This window comes from Lagopus muta, chromosome 9 (genome assembly GCF_023343835.1).
Source record: "Lagopus muta isolate bLagMut1 chromosome 9, bLagMut1 primary, whole genome shotgun sequence".
NCBI classification, from domain to species: Eukaryota; Metazoa; Chordata; class Aves; order Galliformes; family Phasianidae; genus Lagopus; species Lagopus muta.
This window is the reverse complement of record NC_064441.1, coordinates 10,959,294-10,983,830: the sequence shown is the minus strand read 5'-3', so window position 1 is coordinate 10,983,830 and position 24,537 is coordinate 10,959,294. Positions and strand designations below refer to the sequence as shown.

The 24,537-nt window shown below is 39.6% G+C and overlaps 1 protein-coding gene across 9 annotated transcripts in view; it reads right to left on the bottom strand.

Moving 5' to 3' along the window:
* Window positions 1-7,724: 7,724 nt before the first annotated feature.
* Window positions 7,725-24,537, bottom strand: part of OPA1 (OPA1 mitochondrial dynamin like GTPase) — a 50,035-nt gene continuing 33,222 nt past the window's right edge. For 6 of the 9 annotated variants that reach the window (XM_048954524.1, XM_048954529.1, XM_048954528.1 and 3 more), the window contains 2 exons: window positions 10,150-10,226; window positions 7,725-9,651 (listed from right to left, as the gene is read on the bottom strand). In XM_048954524.1, coding sequence (XP_048810481.1) covers window positions 10,162-10,226 — 65 coding nt within the window. In that variant the 3' untranslated portion in view covers window positions 7,725-9,651; window positions 10,150-10,161. Of the gene's footprint in view, window positions 9,652-10,135; window positions 10,227-24,537 lie in introns of all 9 variants that reach the window. The other 3 variants (XM_048954526.1, XM_048954527.1, XM_048954525.1) reach the window with 3 other exon arrangements.

Below are 24,537 nucleotides of genomic sequence, written 5' to 3'. Positions count from 1 at the left end.
CAATCCCAGCTCCCCTCCCCTCAGCTCTGTGAATTACTGGAGACAAGACTGATGACAGGACTCGTCCCATCTTAGCACCTGGCTGGGTGCTGCGTGCTGGCTTCTTCCTTGTTCTTTGACCTTGGACTTCTTTTTAATATGTGACTACATTAACCTCAAAGACAGAGCTCTTGTTGTTTTCTCTTTCTTTTTCTTTTTCTCTTGTTCTCTGAGACAGAGAAGAAAAAGGAAGCATCATTAGTTCAACCCCAAAAGGCAGCGAGCAGCACAGGCCAACCTCCTTCTGTGTCCCTTACAGAGCTGGTGGGCATCTGCCTGGAATAGCAAGGTCCATCACCCACAAAGGATCTCTATCTTTGCAGATTCACCTCACAGTGTTTGTTTTAATGCTTCATACTTAACAACTTAACAAGGCACTTTTTGAAAAGATTCGTTTTGATTAAGGTTCTCTAGCATTTTCAAATCATTGCCTAAACAAAGATTAAACAACTTCACATGCAAAACAAAAACGGTGGGTAAAAGCAGAGGTGTGAAGCAAAGGGAAGGCAGATCTGCTTTAATTTTCACCGTGGACATACGTACAAAATGAATAATAAAGCTATGATGATCAAGGGCCAAAGGTAGCACAGAAGAAAAGCTGTGTTAGTGTCTCCATTCTCTGAGGCATGCTCCCAACTCAAACGCATGCAGAATTGCTCCAGTCTGATTCTGAGCTGTGCCTCACGTTAGCAAAGGAGCCGGAGGTGCTCAGTGAAGCAGAAGGGAGAAATGATGAAGTGAAACTATGAAAGCTGGGACTAAAGCAACTCTGGGCCTTCACAGAAGCAAAGTCTGATTTTTGAGAGGACAAGGAAGAGGTGAGGCACGGGGCCCTGCTCAGTGAAGGGCTGTATGTATACATGTGATGGAATTCTGTGTCAGCTGCGTTTTGTTTCCTCTAATGCGTTATCGTGGCAAAGAAAAACGAATGGTGGGCTTACAACTATTGCCTTACCAGAGGGAATAGTGTTAACTGCAGTAATTCACAATGGTTGTTGTTTTTATTCATCTTCCTGCCAAGTATTTTTCTCTTCTTTCAGGCTCTTGAAGCCCAATCCCCTCAATGTAGATGTGCAACATAACAAAGGAGGGTAGAAAAAATAGAAAAAAAAGAAAAAAAAGCTCCTTCAACAGCAGCCTTGCGGTTGCCCTCCAGTGTTTTCAGGAAGAGAGTGGCTTGTTTCGCTATCAGTTGGAAGTAACCATGGCAGAGACAGGATGTTTGGTTTCAGAGAGCAGGCAGTAAGTTTATATTGTCAGAGCAAACACTCGCAGCTCCAAATCACAACATCCTTTGCTGTTTACAAAGTGTGTTATGCCAGAATCAGATGCAAAGATGCACTTCACAGTGACAAAAGAGGACAATGCCATTATCTTGCATTTGTCAACAGTGTTACAGTGCTGAAGACTTTAGTTCAATATTTGCCAAGCAGTAAAATGAGCAACGCCTGTCAGTTTGTTGACCTCGATGCATCTGTTACAGAAAAACTATATTGAGGAGACAGCAGGTCAGTTTCAATAGCTAGGGACTCAAATCCAAGGAGGTAAGTAAGTGCTATTGAATTACAGTCAGATTTACAAGAAAACTGTTGAAATCTTGTCTTGGTTGTCACCAGGATACAATAGACAAGTGCCCTTCTGTTGAGACACCTACAAGCTAAGCCTAGCAGCAGTTTTGTCAGGCAGGCACGACTACTCTTGCAGACTGAAATTTCAAGGGGGATTTAAAATACTTTAAATATCCTTTGTAAAAAAGGCTGAAAAACTTTCTAAAGTTACCTTCCCTTTAATGCAGAATGATCGCTGTAGCTTCATTGACGAATCTTCTACAGGCTTCTATATGCTAGGTCACAGGGCAGAGTGAACAGTACAGACACACTTCTGCAAAGCATGGAACAACAGTGAATTAAAACCACAATCAAGCATATTCTACTGATTCAGCCCCAAAGGGCTGGCAACAACCAGACCACGACCTACAGAGCCCACTGCCATCCCTCCCTTGCTGTGCTGAGTGTGCAACCTCATGCCTGCAGGTGAAGCGTCAGACTCAGGACAAGGTCATGAGAAACCCTCTCAGCCCACATCTCAGTCAGAAAGCAAGGCATGAAAACGAAGCATTTTGTGAACTCTGCTATTCACAGTGCCTTTGTGTTTCACTCTGTAGATTCTGTAGAACTGCTTTTCCGCACCGTGTCCAGGAAGGACTCTGTGAGCTGGGTGTTTACCAACCAGTAAGCACACTAACAGCCATGATGTACCCCTGGTGTATTAAAGGCAGGGTCCCACCAGTTAGCTTCATCCCGTGCTTTCCTAAGACAGTGCACATATGTCACAGAGATTCCTCTCCAGCTTATCCGAGCTCTAATAAAGGCTTTTATTTATGGTTTAAGAGAGGCCTTGGATGCCAAGATACCACTCTGTTTTCTTAAGTAATGTCACAAGACTTGTAGTTTGGCCACACAGTTACTCTTTAGAAATGAAAGGCAGAGTCTGTGCTTCTGCTTGGGACAAGTGGCGACAGCACTGCAGTCTTTTCTTAATAAAGAATAGAGAAAAAGAGAGAGAGAGGAAAAAGGAGATCAGGAACTTAGTTCAGTCACTCTGGGAACCCGGCCTTTATGCACTGTTTACCAAAAGGATGAGCTGGCAAAGGGTTGAGGGGCAAATGTGTGCCTTAGGTCTCACCTGCTGCTTCTCAGGAGTCATGAATATTCTTATAATCCCTTCTCTTGGCCCAACAGGCTGCAAATCTTTTCATCACAAAGCTCAATTTCTGTGATGATCCCAGCGTTGTCCTAAGCTTCAGCAAGTGGCTGAATATTCCCTTGTTTCCATGTGAAAACAGCCTCTTATCACCAAGCAGTCTCCAATGCTTCTTTGCTACTCTTCATTAATTACACTTGTCTTTCAAATTAGATTGAACACGAATGAATTCTGTTCTGGGATATGCATAGAGCAGGCAGTAAGTACCAATTTCTGAGGTTGCATGATATGTATGCTGAAATACAGGTATATTCATAACGTTTGTGCTACACACTTGAGTTAAAATCAAGATGCAAGAAACTACCCCAAAAAGGGACCTGAGTAGTTGCATGAATTAATCATACTGCATACATATTTCAAGCCAGGTGGCTTTACTGTGAAAATCTCATCTGACCTTCAACACATCACAGCCCAGAGTGTCACCTGGTGTGGGAGCCATTTGCGTATGGCAGAGGAAGACGGGGAAGGAGGCTGTGCTGGCAGGAAAAGCAAACGGTGTGTGAAATCATGTCACAAAGCAGGGTACAGAGATGAACCTTCACAAGATAACCCACTGCTGCCTGTGCTGCCAGAAGCCTGGCTGAATCCTAAAGTTCAGGCTCTGGGCAATGGAGAACTGTTTTCTTTCAAAATAAATATCCAATAGCTTAAAAAAGTCTGCCTTGCAAAAAGATCTAATTGATCAGAGCTGCCAGATAAAGGCCAAGACAAAAACTGGTCTTTTGTCCACTTCTTAGAGAAGAGGTGTTACATGATAAGAACAGAAGTAATAGCCTTTCTTGTTACCAGTGGAGGATTTTTTATTTTAAGGGCTTTATATCATCAATATTCATGCTTGGTGAGTAAATACACAGAGCTACATACCACCAGCAGTGGAACCCTGTAAAAGTATTAACTCCTTTAATAATAGCAGGTGGGGTGGGCAGGGAACAATTCTGTTTGGCTGAAACATTTAGTCAGTAACTAATCCTAAACTACAAAGATAATTTGCACATGCAAATAGCTTCAGGTTCAGTGCGTTTGAGATTACAGCTGTTAGATGAGCTCATCTTCCACCTGAGATATGTAAACATGTCACAGAAGAGTCGCAAGTGAAATGTGGGCAAAGAGCTTGTTTTGGGGATGCCCCGAATCAGCGCAGGAAGTTTACTTTTCAAGCTTAACACAAATTGTAACATAAAATGTCATAATCAAGAAGGTCTACAAAAACACATGGAAAACCTGTTAACATGCACGAGAATAAGATAAACATCCCTTCTGTCTGTACCATCAAGCTACATTCCACCAATATAAAATCCTTAATACATCTCTGGCTTTAAGGAAGCACTCCAACCTGGGTTGTGACTGACCCCTTTAATTCCCTTTCTGTTTGTATTTTTCACATCAGCTGCAACACCAGACTAGATGAAGTTATTGCAGATTTGTCTCTGTGTCTGATTCAGTTTGTGGAAGCCTTCTGCAAAGCACACGTGCCATACGAAGCGGTGAGCTCAAATCATAAACAGGCCTCTCACTGAATTCCTACTGGAATAAGTACATGGAGGTCGTCGTGCATCACCCATTCACCTGCCAAAGATGTATGCTGCCATTGCAGTTAAATCATCCACGACGTTTCTCTTAGTGGAATACTTCCTTGAATACTGAGCGTGAAATCTTTTCCTGTTATGATTCAATTATGATTTCACAATCCAGATGCTGTAAACTTACTGCGTACACTTGAGGGAGTAATATTTCTGTGCTATAGTTGACAACTTCAGAAATCCGTTACTTTTCTTATAAGAATGACCCTCCAAACACCATAGCAGTGACTGTGCAGAGGGTAAACTGACACCTGAGCAGGATAGCTGTGATGATATTGCTATCATGTTTTACTGCTGGTCACATTCCTCTATTTTTCCTTCTACAGAAGGATGCACTGTAGAGAAGGATGCAAGTGCTGGAAGATCTGGTGTTAAAGGACTCACTGCTCCTAGAATTCAGTCCTGGTATGTGGAAAACCATTGCTTTCCTCCTCATCAAACACACGGACCAAGGTCAAATCCCTAAACAAACCAACTCTACAAACCTAAGCAGTGCTCTGCCAAATTCACACATCAGTCTGAAACAGCCCTTTGCAAACTGTTGCTTACTGTACTCCATACTCAGTTTTTCCCTCAGCCTCAACAAATTCTTCCTGACAGCAAGGTGTTAACGCTGGGCTGTCTGAAGCTTGTGCTCCATTTGCTTCTTGTGTGCTCTTAAGACAGATGTTTCAAGGCACGAAACAGGATATAAACATGTTCATAAAGAAAGTGTCCAGGTGTTTAAGCAATGCCAAATGTACAAGAATGCAATTTCACTGCTTTCTCCTTTAATCTGGCAATTCCAAGGGACTGAGCGCGTCAGGACACGTACCCAGAACCCTTTCCACTTGGGTGAGTTCAGACAAGGTCTGCATTAACTCCCCAACCTGCAAGAAAATTATTTGAAACAAAAGGTTCAGATACGTCCCCTTCCTTCCAACAAGCCTGGAAACAAATGGTACAGGAATGAGGTCAGAAAGGAATCATCCGCCTACCATACTGCTGAATTCATTTACCTACCTCAGAGCCCATTCAGGGGAAGGGGTGGGATGGGGAACAAGGATTGATATAAAGCAGAATGAAGCTCTGGGGTCGCTTGCTACATTACAAGATTTGACAGGCCTTTGCCAGCCTTCAGCTTCTTTGTGTCTTTCACATAATAGAGAAACACAAACTGAGCAGCCTGTGATCTGGGGATTGCGCTATTAGACAACGCAAACTCTTTGCAAATGCTAATAGTATTGTAGCATCCTGTCAGGCAGCAACACAAAAAAGGGTGTTGATTTTCACATGAACCAGAACAGGCTCATTGTACGGAAGGCTGCAATGAACGGTTTCATCCCTAAGCATTAAAAGTCATAGGCAATTGGCTTGTGGAGATGAGGCAGAAAACTGCTTTGGACATCCTTAAATATACAGAGCACGCTGTTAGCTTAACACCTGTTCTGTGAGGCTAGCAAGGATGACACTTTCAAGAAAGTGAAAATTACTTCTGGCTATGATTTCTGTAATGAAATGATTTCTAACCTAAGAAGGCTCATCTTATCTGAAGTATTTGACTTCATCTACTGCATTTTAGGTATTCTGTTGTAAAACTTTCATAAAATACCATTTTAATTAGTACATCATGTCTTTACATAAATCAAGAACGGTTTAATCCAACTGATTAACCTTCTCATTGAAATTCTTTGGGTGAAAAACCGGAACAAAGCTCATCTTGTTGGTTGTCACCACCACATACAGTATGTGAAATCCATCTTTGGCTCAGAAAGTGACACTGACAGATTAGGATGCACTGCTCCTGAAGCTGTCCTGGACCATACAGACTACCTCTAGCAGCAGCAAGAAAGGACCTTGTATCAGCGTTCTGCAAAGCAAATACAAACTGTTTGCAGCTATGTACAGTAAGCAAATTTTCAGCAGAAATTGGCTGTAGAACTGCACCAACAGATCTAATTCCAGAATGAATCCTGCAGCCAATAGCAGGCTTAGTTCTGGATTCAGCTCCAGAACCATGCCTGAAACTCACCAGTCAGTTCAGAAACAGTGTGACACTGTCTGCCAGACCCAGCTCCCCCTTGCCAGAATCACTTCTAGAGCCACTTTAGGACACGTTCCTCCTCTAACTTCCAGCACTAACGCAGGCAGCCTGCCTACAGTCAGTTCTAAGAATGTTTCTGGAAGTTTCCTGTGTTGATTCAGGAATAGTTGCAAGAGCCATTCCAGAAACACTTTCAGTACTAATGCCATCAGTCACTTCTGCAGTCTAAAACCACACCTGTGATTTAGCATTTGTTTACAAAATGACAAGTTGGATATTTTCGCTTTCTGGTGTGTAAAAGCACAGAGGTGATGGCAGAAGTCAGCAATGTTTGTGTACACAGAGATGTGTTTTCCATGCCAGCACCACAGCATGGACCATTGTTGCAATCTCAGTTTTCTTTCAGTCTCCCCCCTTTGTTTCTGTAGTTACATCAAATGCTAAAAAAATTCTCAACCACAGCCTCATCCTATTAAAAAAACCCACAACTTCTGTGGTAAAAGGTATATAGAGCATAGACTTCTAACAAATGACAGCTATAAGAGCTACCTGACTACATGGAACCCCATCTTGCAAGAGATTTATAGCGCATTTTTCTTATATAAACAAAAACAAGTGCCAGGTGAGGAAAGTGTTCATAAAAGCTTTTCTAGCCTGCAAATCAAACTTCTACAGTCACGTCTATATTTGGGACAGCAATAACTGGATATACACCAGTTCCTGCCACCAGGGTAGTTTGTAATCAGACTTTTAGTCAGATCTCTCCTTTCTCTCCAGACTTGACTTTTAATTCAAGGAAGTTCTCAAACAAGCTGCACTTAAAGGAAGTAGAAACAAAAGGCAAATACGGGAGGGCAAATTTATTACCTGCTGTTTTCTGTAATCTTCATCAGTGCACATCCCTTCCACAACAGGAAGCACGACTGGGATGTTTCCTATGGCATCTCAAAAAACCAGAAACACATCTCAAAGAAAATTTCTGCTGTCACTCTGCAAAAATATGGAGAGATCATTACAGATTGAGTTCATATGGCAGCATTCAGTGACAAAAATACCCTGGGAACATCTGCAGGACCAAATTGTACCAAGAATGGAGAGTTTTAAATGACTCACGGGGTTCTGGGTCAAACTCACAGACCCCTTACTTCAGCATTTCTCAGTGGTAATCATTACTTCATGTACTGAAATAAAACACTTCATATAATTATCACTAACTCGGCGCTAACGCAACGCTTCTGACTCAGATGTTTTAGTACCATAACAATATACTTCTTCACAGTTTAACAAATGAGAAAAAGAAAGCCCAAATGACTCTTAGGTACAATAGCACTGTGTTCAAAATCCACATTTTATTTTTCCTTCAGTTACATTTTTACTCAATAAATACCTAGTTTCCATGGAATACATCATGCGAAGTCTTAGATGAGCAGCACAGAGGTTGGAACTAGAACTACAGGAACATCACACTGAGAGATGAATACTGGACCACTGGATGTAATATTTTGCAACATTTACATTACACAGAATTTTCTGACAGTGATCTCTTGACGTAAATGCAAAAGTTTTGTGTATTTTTTTTTTTTGTTTAATACAAAGAGGAATTTAATGCAAGTACAGACTTATTTCAGTTGCTGTACAGCCTATGGAATCTTCTTTCAGAACTGCAAATATACATCTCTAAAGTTATTGTCAGAGAATGATGATCATAGAAGCCTTTTCTCATTTTTTCATTCTTAAAAACTCATTTACAGAAAAGCAGTTTTAAACAACAACAAAAAGAATCCCCAAGCAGTAAGAGACCTTGCAGTATTTAACTTCTCAACTTTTTATGAACACCTCTATGTTTTCATACAGTAACCTAAGTACTTAATTATCTGAATATCCGAGAACACCTTACCTAAATTTCTATTGTTTTCACTGTGAGCAAACAGGCACAGTAACTGTTATGACAGAGTCAGGCTCCTCTCTTCTAATTGCCAGGAGGTCAGAAATCAATTGCCTTTTCCAAAAAAGAAAATAAACCTACACCAATTTTTCAACCTTCATAATGAGACAACTCCAAAACAAACTGTGTAAAGCCTAATGCCTTCTTCCACAGATCTATTCAGAAGTGTATCCAGATCATCTGTTGCGAAGTGTGGGCAGAAAAATACAGTGATTAATCACCAGGCACCTATGATACAGAGCTTATATCACACTTACATTTGTCAGAAGTGACTAAAATGCAGGAGAAGAATGACTGTACTTAGTTTTTATTTTGACTGTATTGCATTACAGATACCACGTGGTTACGGAGGGACTTTGTGCGCAGCATTCGTATCAAAGCGATTTTGGTCTTACAGCAGCTGTTAGAAACATGAAAGTAATTATATTTTTGCTTTTTAACTTGAAAAGGTTGGACTCGTTGGAATTGTAAAGGCTACCTTTCTGCATTTTACACAATCAGTTTACTTTGCGCCTACTGAAAAGGGAAGATTTAGAAAGGAAACCAGTCTGTGCAATGGCAGAAATGAAATGTAATTGGCCATGATTCCAAGGAACAACAACAATTAGGAAGGAACTGGTAAAAAAAAAAAAAGCCCCCATTGGTATCATTTCCTGAGCCAAACCTTTTAAGGTGTCAGTGAACAGCAGTCTGCACTTTCACCTGAAAGCACTGGAATTCCTTGAAAGTCTCAAGAGTTTTGAATTTAACAAAATTCACAATTTCCCCTCAATATCTCAACACCATGCTTAAAATCTGTACCAGAGTGATCAGAGACTGCTTCAGTAACAGAGCATAACTGAGAAATGGCATGACTTTGAAGGGTGTTTTAATGTACACACAAATACAAAATCTTTATGTCAAACTTTCAAGAGCATTTACAGCCAAGAAACCGACAACAGATAAAATCCCTTTATGAATCTGATCCAGCTCCACTGTACAAGACAGGTGACAACAACAAAAGCATTTTTTCCTATCAGGAAAAAAGAACTCTTAAATGAAGAACTCTGGCAAGCTCCCAGGCTATCTCATCAAGACACAAATCAGGCTCTTCTGTCACATACAAGGAGCTTCAAAAATTAAAAAAAGCAGGCCGGTTTTGATTGAGTTTCTCAATCCCAGGAGACATTTTCTTTTTTCTCTAATGTTTCACAATGCTTCCCCAAAAGGTCAGATACAGAATGGGACATGAAAGCATTTTTGTTCAGTCTTCTTTGTGCATGGTATCCTCGAAAGGTCTGCATTCCTGTGTTAAGTTGCTGCTGAAATAAAGAGGAGATTTTTTAAATCATGTAAATATATCAGAGCCCTTAGGCCTTTGTTTTCAAGAAATAACACTGAGATACGAAATTTAGGAGTGATCTAAGTGCATCTGATTTTTATTTACAATATATAATGCCTATAAAGAAAAGATTTCAAAACGCTTTACAGGCAAGAAAATTGCTGCCTTAATTTTCATTCCAGTTTGTTACAGACTGTCTCTTAACACAGAAAGAAACAGTGAACCAAGAGTAACCAAATCTGAACAACTAGCCATTAATTGTATTCCTACTAAGTTTCAGCTTTTATGCTACAAGCAGATATGAAAGTACAGTTTTACATGTTAGAAGCAAGCAGCAGCAGCTGCCAGGCATTGGAACAAAATAAAAAGGAATTTTCACAAAGTCTGCGTGCAAATACATCCAGGAGACATGAATAATTATTTTATACTGAACTGTGAAAAAATTGCAGTAATTCTTTTATCACCTGCACACCATTACCTGCTTGACAGCCTATTTTTCTTGATGGAGGGCTTCTATGAAGGCTTCAAGTTTTTCCTGGATTTCCCGAACTTTTTCTGGAGGAATTAAAGAGATGGCAATTAAAACATCTAACTACTTCAATTCTTCCACATCAGAAGAAAAGAAAGAGTCCACTTTGAAGAACTGCTGCAAACGCAATTCACGATTATCACCCTTTATTAATAATTCTATAGTTTCCCAAAGCAACCTTACAGTAGAAAAGAAATCCCATACCTGTATTTCAAAAAACTGAGGCTTCCATGAGGTCATGCACAGCACAACTGCCCTACACCTGCTATGCTGTGGAGAACAGGAACAATTCCCTAAGCAAGTGTCACAAACGCCACTAATCATTCCAAGAAGAGTTAAAAGCCAGTGACCTTCCATCAGGTGGAATTTCAGGGAAGCAAACATCAACATTCAACACCCCTCTACACAAGGGAGGCACGCACAGTATTAAGAATGTTTAAGGCTTACACTTCCTTGCATTTGGGCAGTAACGAGAAGGATGTGGGCAGAGCCTCATTTCATATAAAACAATACAGCTGGGGGCTTCTTTCTTTACAAAACCATTACTAGAACACAATTTCAAACAGTGCTAGTAAAAAGGCAATGGGGATTGGGAAAAATACCGTTTTAGGCATTCTCACCAACTCTTCTCCCAGTCCCATTCGATACTTGTTACCATATAACCTATTTGATTTATTAAGCAGCTTATGGAGCAGGATTTAGAACCTAACAGGAATTGAAAGCCTGCAAGCTTTCCTGCTTCCCTCTCACCACGTCCTCACTGAAGCTTCTTCTGCGTGTGATCATAGCAATGATAAAAGCACAGGTCAAGAGCACGAGGGAAGTGGTGGGAAGTGTTATGATACACAGAAAAGTTAGAGAGAAGAAACACGTAAGAAATGTTTCCCCTCCATAAAACACAAATACTACTGAATGAGAGCTGCAAGTTTCATTGAGATAAAAGTTTCGAGTTTTTCTTTCTTCCTTTTATAAAACTTTTATATATTCTTTATATATTAATCTATATTCATTATATATTAATGTTTTCTTCTCTTTATCAATACCATAGTTGTAAATGGGCTTTGCTGAGCTGAAGTAACAGCAAAACAGAAAGGAAACAGAGTTGGCATCCTTAAAAACAGGATACATAAACATTGGGGGGGGAGGGGGGGGAAGCAGGAACAACAGGACCTCAAAGAGGAATGCAATAGCAACGTACCCACAGTAACTGAAAGTTTCATCTAGTAACCCAGTCACAATCCCACAGATAATGCTGAACCCATTTTAGAGGAGTAATAATGGCAAAACTTAACAAAATCCCATAGCCCTGATATTGTAGAAGTGGAGAATTTTAACTGGAATTTGAAGTAAAAGAAGGAAAACAGCCTGCAAGGGAATGAAGAGGCCTTGGACTTCCACCTTTAAAGTACAGTATTTAGGCAATGAAGGGCAAATCCCTTCTACTCTCAGCACTTCAGCTTCCCCTTCCCCAGCACTTCTTATCTACTACCACAGAGCACCTGCTGGCTTTGGTATTAAATGAAGGTTACATATGAGGGTGAAAGCTGTATGTTTGGAATTTGTGGAACAGCAGTAGCTGATTTTTACTAGAAAAAAAAGAAGTCTTGACTCAGTTCAGCTAACATAACTTTCTATTGCTGACAATGAATAATAAAAAAAGTCCCATGATCACTGCATCCCTATGAAGTTAATTTGAAGAATTGCTTTATTCTCAAAGTAGAAAAGTGGGTATTCTTCTTTTACATGTCAGTGTGTAAACCTATTCTGCAACAAAGCCAACAACACTACTTAGCCAGCTACGTAGCACAGCTCACAATGGATGCTCTGCCATTGCTTATAAAATTAGCATGAAAAAAAAGCATCCTTTGACTTTGGACAGAGTCAACCCAATTTTGAACGTTGTTAATCCTGCATCTCCCTCTCCAAAACGGAGCAGCAGTTCCCAGTGGTAACTGGAGATCAGCTCTCATTAGATTAGTGCTCTTAATAGCTTTGATACTATATGTATGTAGTTACTATATATATAAACTGATACATTTCTTTCCAAATATGCTTTTTACATTGATCAAGCCATCGGCTTTATGAAAGCAAAGAGATTTAGCAGTATTAAATGCAAATATTTTCCCTACTCAACTGCTTGCTTATGTCGTATTAAAGTCTTGAAAATTAATGGCATCAGCAAAAATCTCTAATTATATCACCTTTAAAAAGGGTTTGTGCCAACAAAAGCTATTTTAATTTTCTGATTAGGGCATATTAAAATAACAGGATACCAAATATTTATTCCACCAAAATGCACTGAATCAGCTGTGTTTGTTCAGGGAACAGACATACTAAAACTGCCTCCATATTACAGGTACTTTATTAGTTTTTATACTTGGACAGAATTGAAATGATTGCTTAACTGTAATAATTACGAAGTCTTGAGGTAATTCAATACTCTGAAAAAACACGTTAGCTATTCTTAAGAAAGAGCAGTTACAATGACTGCCAAATAGCAGCAGTTCCTCATGCTCTGCCTTGTACTCCTAGCAGCAGCACCAAGAAACAGATTGCTAATCTACTTATCTTTAAAATAGGGGAATAGCAGAGTTATGCACTGACAGTACACACCTTAATACATCAGTACACATAAAGTGAGGCAGTCTTCTGAAGAGTAGAAGTGGAGTGTCTGCAGTTCTGGGTAGTGGTCAATAGGCTCACCAGCACCATGTGAGGCCAAATGCCTCTATTTAAAGAAGCTTTTGAATGCAATTCACTTCTCCGTGAAATAGAGAAACTGCATACCCAAATTTGCATCATTTTCATTGACAACTTGATAAAAATATTACTGGCTTAAGCCTTCCTGAAAACAAAACGTGCTCCAATTTACAGGAGTATGAACACATCAAACCCAGAATATCACTTGGGTTTCAGACACAAACACTGCACAAGGAAGTTAAAAGACAGACTAAGTGATGTATTGCTCCTTCCATGTATTGTGATACTTTTTCCATGAAGAAGTGAACCTTGGATTAAAAGCATTCAGTTGCTGCCAAATGATTTCTGTGTCATTCTCAATTACCCCAGTACCTTCACGCAACACTCCAGTAGGCTGGAAGGAACTACTGTCTTACTATATGGTGCCTCACAAGTTTAAATACGTGCTGTTGCTTATTGTTACCCATAGCATCTAGAAAGAGCACAATGTCTTTGACAATGTCAAAGCAGAGCTGAAGTTGCCACCTGTTAAAAAAGTGATCCGAAAATCAAACGGCATCAACAAAGATCAACTGTAACTGAACGTGTTTCCATCTTCAGAGCAATGAAAATCACAGGCCTAGGGGCAATGAATGGCTGTCCTACTTCCCATTTACTCTGTGTTTACCTAAAAGATAAGCTGGTTCATACATCAACTCCTTATGCCTCTTGATCTGGTCATGAATATTCCCATAATCCTTTCACCATATCCCATAAAACTTCATTGACAGAATGAGGAAATTCTTTCCTCGCATGAGATCCTCATTCATGCTCAGTCTATCCTTATCTCCATATGAAACGATATTGTTACCCATTCATTTTCTTTTCATTAATCCTGTGATACTAGATCTGAAGGGCTCGAACCCAGACTAATTGGTCTGTAATTAGGATTTGGATATGCTGTGAACACAAGAAAACCCACACTCACAGATAGAGTTTGCTTTTCATAATATTATAAGCTCCTAAGAAGAAAACCTCTTCAAATATTCATTCTTACAGGGACTGCAAGGTCACTGATGGCAGCCTGTTATAACTGAGATTATCTACCAATTAACAGTGCAGAGGTCAGGAAATCACTTCTAACACAAGCCGAAACAGCTAAAATAGTGTATCTATCAAACAAAGCTCTAAAGAGAAGGCCAAGTAATCTTATAATAATATTAAAGAAATTATGAAAGTAAAGTATGTTACCAATTTATTCCAACAAGGCTTTAAGTAGCAAGAAAAAAAATATAGTTTCCAAGTGCATTAATTGGTTTAATGAGAGATGCAACCTCTCTCCACAGGACTGGTCTTGATTATGCTTCTAAAGGTAAACGAATTTTCAGATATTCAAAACACACATACCTAGATGTAAATAAGAAATGGGTTTGGCATAGAATTTTTAAAGAAAAATCATGTCTCCCTGCACTACTGCTTGGAGGAAGCTGCGTGAGTATTTTATCGTATGAAGCAAAACAAAAAGCTTCCCTGTTCCCTGTTTACAAGTTTGCCCATATGGCATCAATTTCCAGTTGCAGCATAATGAAAAATAGTAAACTCTTTCTGGACAGAGATTCATCTTCATTTTATATTTCAGTGCAGCATATGATAGCATGAAAAAGCGTGATAATATTTGCTAATGCCTCACTGTAAATCCTCCTGTTCTACAGCAAAGCGATTTCTACCTCCAACTACTTTTACATGGCTTTGATGTTATGCTTTGGCTTTTGGTTACAAGTCAGTTGTTGTTGGTTTAAATAAATAAATAAATAAATAAATAAATCCAATCTTTCTTTCTTAATCCCTTTGTTGCCTATAACATTGCTACTGCTTGCTATGCTACTTCTGTGTTATGGTTAATTAACCATAAAGGCAAAAATCTAGAATTTACTGCTGTGAATGCATCATCTTTCCTCTGGCAAGAAGGAAAGCCCGATCTGTAGTCAGATTTCACCAGAATGCCCAGAAGCAACTGTTAAAAACTGGAAACATGGATCCACAGTTTCCTACTGAGAGCTGAATTCCAGCTCAGGGCTACCTAAGTCACAGATCCCACACGTGTTCTCAACCCCCTGTGCACGGCCAGGTGGAGAATTAGAAAAAAAACCTCCTCAAAGTTCAGCTTTTTGCACCGCATTCCTGAATTTTCTAAAGGCCAGGCAAACGTGACACTTGTTGTTGAAACAGTAAGAGGCAACGCACTAAAAGCCACTCTAAAAATGCCCCAGAAAGCAGACTTCCACCCTGCTACAGGACCTGCATCTACAGGACCTGCATCAACATGCTTTCTCTTGTCTCACAACCGCAGCCTATCAGCTCCTATAATTCACCCATCGTTGCAGGGTCACGTCCTGCTCAAGTTTACAAAATCCTTTGGAACTACCCATCACATTTTTTTGCCGGTTTCCTCTCGTTCGCATACTGTGCTTTCCTCTGGATGAGGACAAGGGGAAAGCTAAAATTTTAAGAGGGGAAAAAAAAAAAAAAAAAAAAAAAAAAAAAAAGGCAAAGCCACCCAGGCTGCCCTTAAAGAGAGAGAACATCATTTATCAGCTGCAAAGACAGATTTATAAGTAGAGGGCCCCCTCTGTTCCTTTAAGGCTGCAAAACAGATGGGAAGTGAATGGACAGTCAAAGGGTCAAGAAAACACACGGGAGGTGCTGCTTGTCTGCTGTATGTATGTTCCCAGCATAAGAAAGAGGTCAAGATTGTAACTGCATGGCTGGGTGCTGGAAAGGCCTTTTCTTTAAGCTGTTATAAAGACAAACACTGTTCCTCATCCTGCTGTCAAACTGTTATAAATATTGGTTTGTCAGGAGTTTCAGCATCTACTTTTTTTTATAAAGAGGCTGAGCAGGAGGATGAATCACACAAATGATTCTTAAACAAGTAGCTCATTAGTGTGATAAAGCACTGCAAAACTTTGAGAAATTTCAATGGGATTTATATAGTAAGTAGCTGATACAGTAAACCCACCAATCAATAAACATACACAACTTTCAAAATGCAAACCTGCAGAAAATAGCCAGCATAGCCTTCAGTTAAGACTGAATGAAGGTGTGAATCAATGCTTTCCTTTATGATGACAATGCTTCCTATACCTGCTGCAATGACTGAATTTACAGAAAGCTTAATTGAATTATTTCCATACATTCCGATTTTAAACTATCCCCAGTGGAGTGGGATAATTCAGATGCAAAAACTTCCTAAATATGTTTCTAAATCCCCCAGGAATCTCTCCACCTTTATATTCAGAGATGCTGATGACTTTTTTGCTTGCCTTAAATCCCATTGCCATCCTGAGACCATAGGGATCTTAATCTGTGCAACATCTACAATCAGTGTACTCCAGTTATCAGCTCCAGAGAGTCAAGGAGGAGGACAGGAACACATTCTAACGACTGAAGAGTGCACAGGTGAGATGCTTTCATTATAAAATGAATTAAGCCAATCATTTCAATGTTCTTTCAGAGATACTCATTTTAAAAGCTAGAACATGAGAATTCACTAGACATACCCTTTCAGTACCAATATTAAGATCTCCAGGAGACAGTCAGAACATCAGCTCCACAGATACGACTATCTGTAGCAGACCTGGCTGAAAGTCTCCTTCAGTGTGTCATCAGCAGGAGAAAACAAAAGGGAAACTGCTTTCTACAAAGATATTCAGAGGGAAAATTGTTCTTTCCCCTCTTGCAGCTGCTAGAGCAGGAAAAGATTGGCTAGACTGGGTATTTAGTCTGCTCTAATAAAATCTTAGCCTTGGGTCATTATAGAAGGGAAAAAAATAAATATCGAAGTTGTCATCCCTGAAGTTGCTCCCATTGCAAGTATTAATACTGCATCCTGCTTATTGTACCTGAACAAAGCTATCAGCTACCTGTAGAAAAGAGGATCACTAAGATCAGACTAAAGGGAACCAGATGGCAGCAAAAGAGAACTTAATCTAAAGACCCTTCAGCTATTTTTACAAGGTACTGAGCATCGCCACGTTACTGCAGCATTACTAATAATACCTTTAAGCATCAGAAACAGAAATTGTGCATCGTGCTGATGAAACTGTGGGTTACTAATCAATCAGTGTCCTGACCGACAGCTGCCCCAGATCCACAAGCGAGACCTGTGCAGCTTAGTGAAACAGCAGCAGCAACACACCTCCCCTGCCTCAGCCAAACTGAACAGAAGCTCACTGTGTTTCTTGGAGCAATCCCCAGGGCTCTTCAGACTGGTGAGCATGAAGTCCTCCTGTGCTTGGCAGGGGCAGGAACACATGAAACTGAGGTACGTGGACGAAGCAGAAGTGACAACTACGTAGACTTCTGACTTTGTGTGTTTCTACAAGTTATCACATGCAAGTCCCACTTGTCTACAGAACATAAACTAAATATTTCCAAAGCATGATGTAAGGTCAGACTAGTATACATTTCTGTATTGTCATTAACATGAGCTTAGTGTACAAAATGAAGCTTAATAAAGGTAATAATCAAGTTTATGAGAGGCACGATGTCTGCAACAGCAAGGTAAGACTTGGGTTCCTTCCAGTCTCCTGTCTCTATGTTGGATTTTTAATTAAAACAGTACTCATAACTCAGTCTTTCAACAGAATTTAGTTTTGCTGCTTGGTGGACAGCTAGAAGGAACTTAATAGCCGAATGACAAAGAAACCTCATAAAACAGACTCACATCTTGAATCAGACTTAGAGTTTTCATTTCAAAATAAAACTCCGACTTTGAATCCAAATACAATGACACTCATTATTTGGGGTGGAAATGGCAAAAAGTAGAAAAGAAAGGCAGATCAGAAATATCACCCAATGACTCATCCAGTAAAAAAGTGTAAAAAAGTTTGCTTTTTTCCAGTTGGTGCAGAAAGACACATACAGCTCTATAACTTATAGAACTAAGTTACTTACATGAAGGTTACCATTGAGTTTAGCTATAAAACTTTAACAGTATGAACAACTGGCATATGTTGGTTCTCCACCCAAAATAAAATTAACCAGTAGTTAGCTAGATAGTGATCTAGTAAGTTATCAGGAATATTTATGTGAAATTCTAATATAAGAATATAATATAATATAATTATAAATATGGGAAAATGTGATAATTTTTAGATCCTAGTAACATCTAATTTCAGTTTTGATAGTCAGAAACTTTAAGTGAGCTTTAAGGGAAAAGCAGGTTATAAAAGTGTTCAGTTATTATTTTATTATTTTGTCACAATCACTATCAGAAAATATTTCCTTTTCTTTGAGCTTTTGTATAGACTTACACGTTAGAAGCAAAGTACAATGTACAACAGCATGAAAAGTCATTGCATTGATTTCCCTAGCGTTCAGAGATGTGAATGCTGTAGTCTACAGTCACATGCTCATAGCAAACACACACCTACAGAGCTTAGTTTGAAATTCTGCATTTATACAATATATTTATTGTTATAAATCTCCCCACAATAAGTACTTACAACTTGATTAATAGCTACTCTCTAACAGCCAGCATGAAAAAGAAAATATCAACCAATTACGTGTCTTGATCCTTGCATCACTAAGGGCATTTTAGGAAAAAAAATTAAATTTGGCACACAAGAGAATGACCCTCAAGTACAAGAGGCATGGGTTGAGGCACAGGTCTAGATCAGCAGGCATTAAATGTGTCATTACTCATGTAGCAGTTTATCATTATTTTTCAATGTCAGCTTTAAGTGATAGGCTTCACTTAGTCAGTGACAAATGCGCTGAACTTTTTAAGGATCTGTTTTAGAACCTGGACACCAGAGCCTAACTCTTCATCAATAACTTTAAGAAATCACAGCAGACAGACCTTGGTCATCTGGGATTCTTAAGTAAAGTAAACCATCACTCCATCACAGGAGGCTTACAAGTGATGGATGTTCTCCCTGGAGGATTATTTCCCTCTCTGAGAAGATGCAGCTTTTTAAAGCACTTTCTGCTGTGATACAAAGCAGGAACTACCTTATCTGCATTTTGACAGAGACCATCCTACACATTCTTCTGGTTTTAATTCTTTGGTCTCATGCAGCTGCCCCAGAACTCAAAGAAAAAACGAACTGAAACACATCTATTAAAAATAACAGGATGCATTTTAGTTGGCTTGCTACGTTCAAAGGCAGGGGAAACGGAAGACATGGATGGCCACACTGACCAAAGTCAAAGCACGCCACTCCTGACTATGCATCACACAGCCCCATGTCCTATACAGGACTCAAATGGAGCATGGCAGTCCTGCTGTCACCTGTATGCTGCTGGCACCTGAACAAGCTTGAACTCATTTGACACACATGGCTCACATGAGCACTTCAATTGATTAAGATTTAGGCAGAAATGAATGTTTTCTAAGTGACAGTCTGCCTCTGATAAGATGCAGGCCATGGAGCATCCCAGGAGGAGCAGCCGGCAGGGGACTGAAGCCAGCCACTACTTTGCACACGCTGGAAATGCATTTGATGACTCCCAGGGAAAAATGGCCCCTATGGATAAAAGGCCACAGCACCTCCTGTGCAAACTGCTGTCAGCTCAGGGTCAGCTCAGAACTACGTGCTTCTCACAGGCACACTGCCACAACCAGCTGAATGGAGCTGAACAAGACTGCTGCCACTTACATGAAACATCTCACAGCTATGAAGTGACCACATTTTCTTTAAGTAGCTTCCCAAGCAACAGCTACACACCATGGAAGAAAAGAGGGTACAAAATTACTATAATTCTGCAAATTCTTAAAAGCAACTTCTCCATATGGGCTTCCAATAACGCTGCCTTTTTTCCCCCCATGTCATTCTTTGAGAATTCCTTTTGCAGTACAAATGACATCTGTGCATTACAGTCAGCATTTTCAAAATTACACCTTTTTTTCCTCTCTTTTAAACACTGAAAACTATGTTGCCTCTGAACATCCACCTCAAACACTGACGTAAGAACTACTAACAACTTTTTGGCCTTTTGCCCTTTGGTTTCCAGGGGAAATTATCTGAGATCTGCCCATTTAGAGCAGAACCTTTCTCCTACAGCTGAGCTCTTCCCCCCATGAAACCTTTTAACCTTTTAAAAAATGTAAAGTTCATAACAGCAAAAAAAAAAAACAACAGAAGTAAAGGCATTAGAAAGCTAAGACAAAGCCAAGTCAAGGGCATATGTAATCAACACTGTCATGTAGGACAGAGGAAAAAAATCAAAATACTGTTGACAGTCACCTCAAGAGACTGAAATTTAATTAGACTACAGTAATGACCACAATATAGTATTAGTTTCACACAGCATTTAGTTCTGCAGCTAACAGCAATCAAAGAAAAAAAGCCACAATCGTAGAGCAGGGCAGTGTCTGCAAAATGCCACTCGCAGACTTCCTCAACTTTGCATAAATGTAGAATGAAAAAAGATGACTTGTATGAGCAAACTGATTTAAATCCAACAGGCACAGAGCCCACTCTGCCAAATATAATGCAGAAATCCCAGATTCCGAGTTATCAGCTTCCATATGGAAGTACCAGACAAAGTGCCAGCTTTCTAACTGCACTAGAGTTGATTACATACACATATGATATTAAATCATTTGAGCTCAAAGACAGTTTGCAAAATAGAATGCAGCATGGTCTAACTGCAAGGTTTATATTCAGCTATAAAGGATTCAGCAGAAGTATCTTGAGAACTTCAGGTGTTGACATTGAAGCAGTGGCTTTAGATATCTAACTCAGAAGTATTTTACTACAACACTGATTTAGTTTGTTATGTGCTTTAGTCTTAAAAAATAATTAAGTTCCACAAATTATTATATTTTACAAGTTAAAAATGTATTATAGAATTCAAACAAATGGCCCCAAGCTAAGAACTGCCTTTTCTTCATGTGAGGGCTCACTACCTACAGGTTTCAAAAGGCTTTTGTGCAGAACGAAGTCTCAGCTAGCCCAGGACACCTGTACAGGTGTCAGTGTTACTGACAAATGAACTTGCAGGCTGACCCCTTCACATTCAAACCTAGTAAACTCAGGATCAGGTTTCCCCAGGCTTTCTGCAGTGACTTTCCCCACATAAATGCACATGGCTTTATACATAATTCAGGTTTTTTTTTTTTTTTTTTAAGCTTGAGAGGAAATAGGATATTGGATGATCTAGGAAATATGCTTTGCATGTACTAGCCTTCTGTGAGATTATCCTGGGCAGAAATCACATTTTCACACGAATAACTTTTATAAGCCTTTATAACACTCATACCTTAGCTGTCTGAAAGGAATAAAGAAGAGGAAGTAAGGCAAGATAGAGCATGCATATTTTCTTAGGCTTGGTAAAATATTTTGTCTTTAGTGAAGTAAACAGCAAAGCTCCTGCTGATGGCCTGACATTAGGATTCACTGTAGGTATTCAGTATACATGCACACCACCTAGCATTGTTCAATGCCACTGTAACACGTATTTGCAGCTTATCTTTAGGATACAATACTGGAAAGTCCCACTCACTTTCCCAGATGGTTGAAGCATTCAGATTGTGACAGTCAGAAGGCTTCATTACTGAACAAAATTTGCCGTGCATTTGCTAATGAGGATTATCTGAGAAAAATGTCCACCTCTGACAGTACTTATAAATGTTATGTAAAATATGTAAATAAGCAAACAAAACATCAGAGAGCAGAAAACAAGAAGGAAAAAGGCTGGGCCAATGTATCTTCCCCTCAGATGAAAAAGGCTAACGTCCAAGAAACAAATGCCCACTGTGTGAACAAAACGCCCGCTGTGTGCGCCACATTCATGCATCAAGAACAGAGAAATGGTAACCAGAGATGGGAGGCTTGGCACCAGCTCTGCTGCCATGCTCAACTTCATCACTCCTATAAAGACCACTCATTGCCACCTTGCGTTGGAAAGTTGTAAAGCAACGTAGCTGCTGTGCAGAGTTCACGCTAATGGAGTTTCCTTTGGCCTTCAACAGAACAGAAGTGAGTCCAGCAGAGCAGAATTCTGAAAACAGCTGGGTAGTTCTGGGAAGCCCTTCACAGGGTGCTCAACACCAACAAAAACAGCCATGTTAAATGGTCTACAGAAAGTTAGGTTTTATCCACCTTGTCAGTGCTGCTCTGAACTGCAGAACACTTAACTAAAATTACTACCCTGTTGTTTCTGTTAAGAATAAAACAGCTATATATATATAAATAAAGAAGACACTCTTTATTTTGAAATCAAATTTTCTGACATTTATGTTCTTTTTTCTTCCCTTGAAGAAAACATATGCACACTATTGAAAAGCAGAAGGATATAGCTCTTCCAAACCAGCAGAGACGGTCTGATGTCAGACAGAATTATGTAAGTAATCAACCGTCCTTAGCATTGCCATCAAAAAGGCCCTGAAGCTCAGGAAATGCCAGCAGTTTCACAGTTCTAACAAGTTCTGCAGGAAAAAAAATATGTTTTAAATGTATTTAAAATACGAAACCACTCAGTGGCAGTCTGCTCGAGTATTTAATGTCAATCACCTTGGAAAAGTTGAACAGAATATCACAGAACCATGTAACATATTCTAGCAAATATAAAATATGATGATTATAATACTGAAATATTACTCTATTTTGTTTCTTACTGAACCACCCAGCACACAATGTGTTTAAGATACCGATTTAGCTAAGCATACAGGAAAACTCCAAGTTGTGTGTAACATAAGTTCAAATCAAAATGCTTTGTCCTTCAGCAGTGTGCACAAGCAAGAAGCATCTGACAACTGGAAAGCAAATGCAAGTCTTGTTGTTGCTGATAAGGCCATCCAAAATGTGGTTTAAGACCTGGCTGTGATTTTCAGCTGTCAGACAACTTCAGTGGAGAACTGCACCAGAGTTTTGAGAGATGCTGTGAACAGCAACATTAAACCAGGCTCCTACAATGGCTCAATATGCTTGAAGTGCCCAACCAGATGCATAAGAGACAGAAGTTTCCTTGTTTCCACACCCTCAGAAAAAAAACAAAACAAAACAAATCTCAGATGTGTTTTAAAACAAAGCAAGGAAAACAAGTAGGCTGAGGGATGCTGAGCTGGCTGCTATTTCTCACAGAAGAACATGGAGCTGTAGCAGGTAGCCAACGTAATCATCATCTCATTGCTCAGAAGTCAAGAAAGGAAATGAACTATGAGGAATTATTAGTAAAAGACCAGATTAAAAACCAGAAAGAGTTGTAACACAACTGCATAAGTCCAAAATGCAGGTACAGCCCAAATACTGTGTGCAGTTCTGCTCTTTCAATTCAAAAGGGGTTTAGTGGAACTAAGAAAGGGAAAAGAGTGCCAAGGCTGATTGAAATGATGAAACAATGTCCTTGCAACGAGCAACTACACAAATGAGGATTTTTCAATTCAGGAAAAAGAAGAGCAAAAGCTGGTAGCATAAGCACGTATGAAGTCATAAGTAGCACAAAAACTGAATAGAGAAAGATTACTGAATGTTTTTCACAGTGCAAGAACTAGGGAGAACCAAATGAAACTGGCAGGTGGCTCAGAAACAAACAAAAGGAAGTACTTTTTCACACAGTGTGTAGCTAAACTCTGGAACTAATTGCCACAGGATGTTGCAGATGCCAAAGTTTATAAGAGTTCAAAAAGCAATTAGAGAAATTCACAGGAGGAGAAAGAAACCCATGAAGGGCTATTAATCACAAAGATATTACCTCAGGATTAGGAAATCTTGGAACCAGAGATTGTCTGGTCTGCTCTTTCAGCATCTCACAAGTACTGCTGTATGTTTAACCTGTTCTTATTCTTTTCCTTGAGTACCCATACCTGCTCACTGCCAGGGATATTACTGGGATCCACCCATCCCAAGACTTCCAAAACCCTATTAATCCTTAAGAATATAGGGCTGAAACACCAGTCCAGGATGTAGGACACAGACAAAACTTGCTCAAAAAAGTTCTGGGATTTGTGTAAGCTCTCATTATGAGATTGAGTCATCATGCTAGAAACAGTTTGCCATCAACCAGTATCTTGAACAAACAGTAAAACACATCCAGTGTTCAACGTTAAAGGACTGACAGATGGAAGTATGATAGGGTTGCCATATCAGAAGGAAGCATCTTAACCTCAGGTCTTTAAAGAAGTTTTTGTAATTATAGTTTCCAATCAGGAAGCTGATCTTAGCCTCCTATTAATGAAATTGCCCTGGAAATTAAAAGACAAGTTTGTAAGCATTGGAAGAATAATACAGTGGAACAGATTTTCAGTAAGAACAGAGTGCCCCCAAATGTTAACTGATTTAAAGACGGAGCTCAAGATAGATGAGTGAGCTGGATTGTATAAACACAGCTGCCTGCAAGAGAGGGAGAGCGAACTTCATGACACAGGAGACCATTTCCATTCCATTCCTAATTAAAGTACAAGAACTTAACAAATGTGTGTCACGGGAGTGAGGGTTTTCTTTCCTTAACCACGGTTCTGATCACCACTGAATACTCTAAGAAGGAAATTACTCGTAAAGCCACCTGAGGGTACAATGCATTATGCTCTCAAAGTTTGTATCAGGAGTATAAAAAAACTGCAACACAGACGTGCACTCTAGTCACCATGGGAACGGCAAAGAAATCCCTCTGCACTGTCATTTGCCCATAAAAATTATAACCACTTAGCAA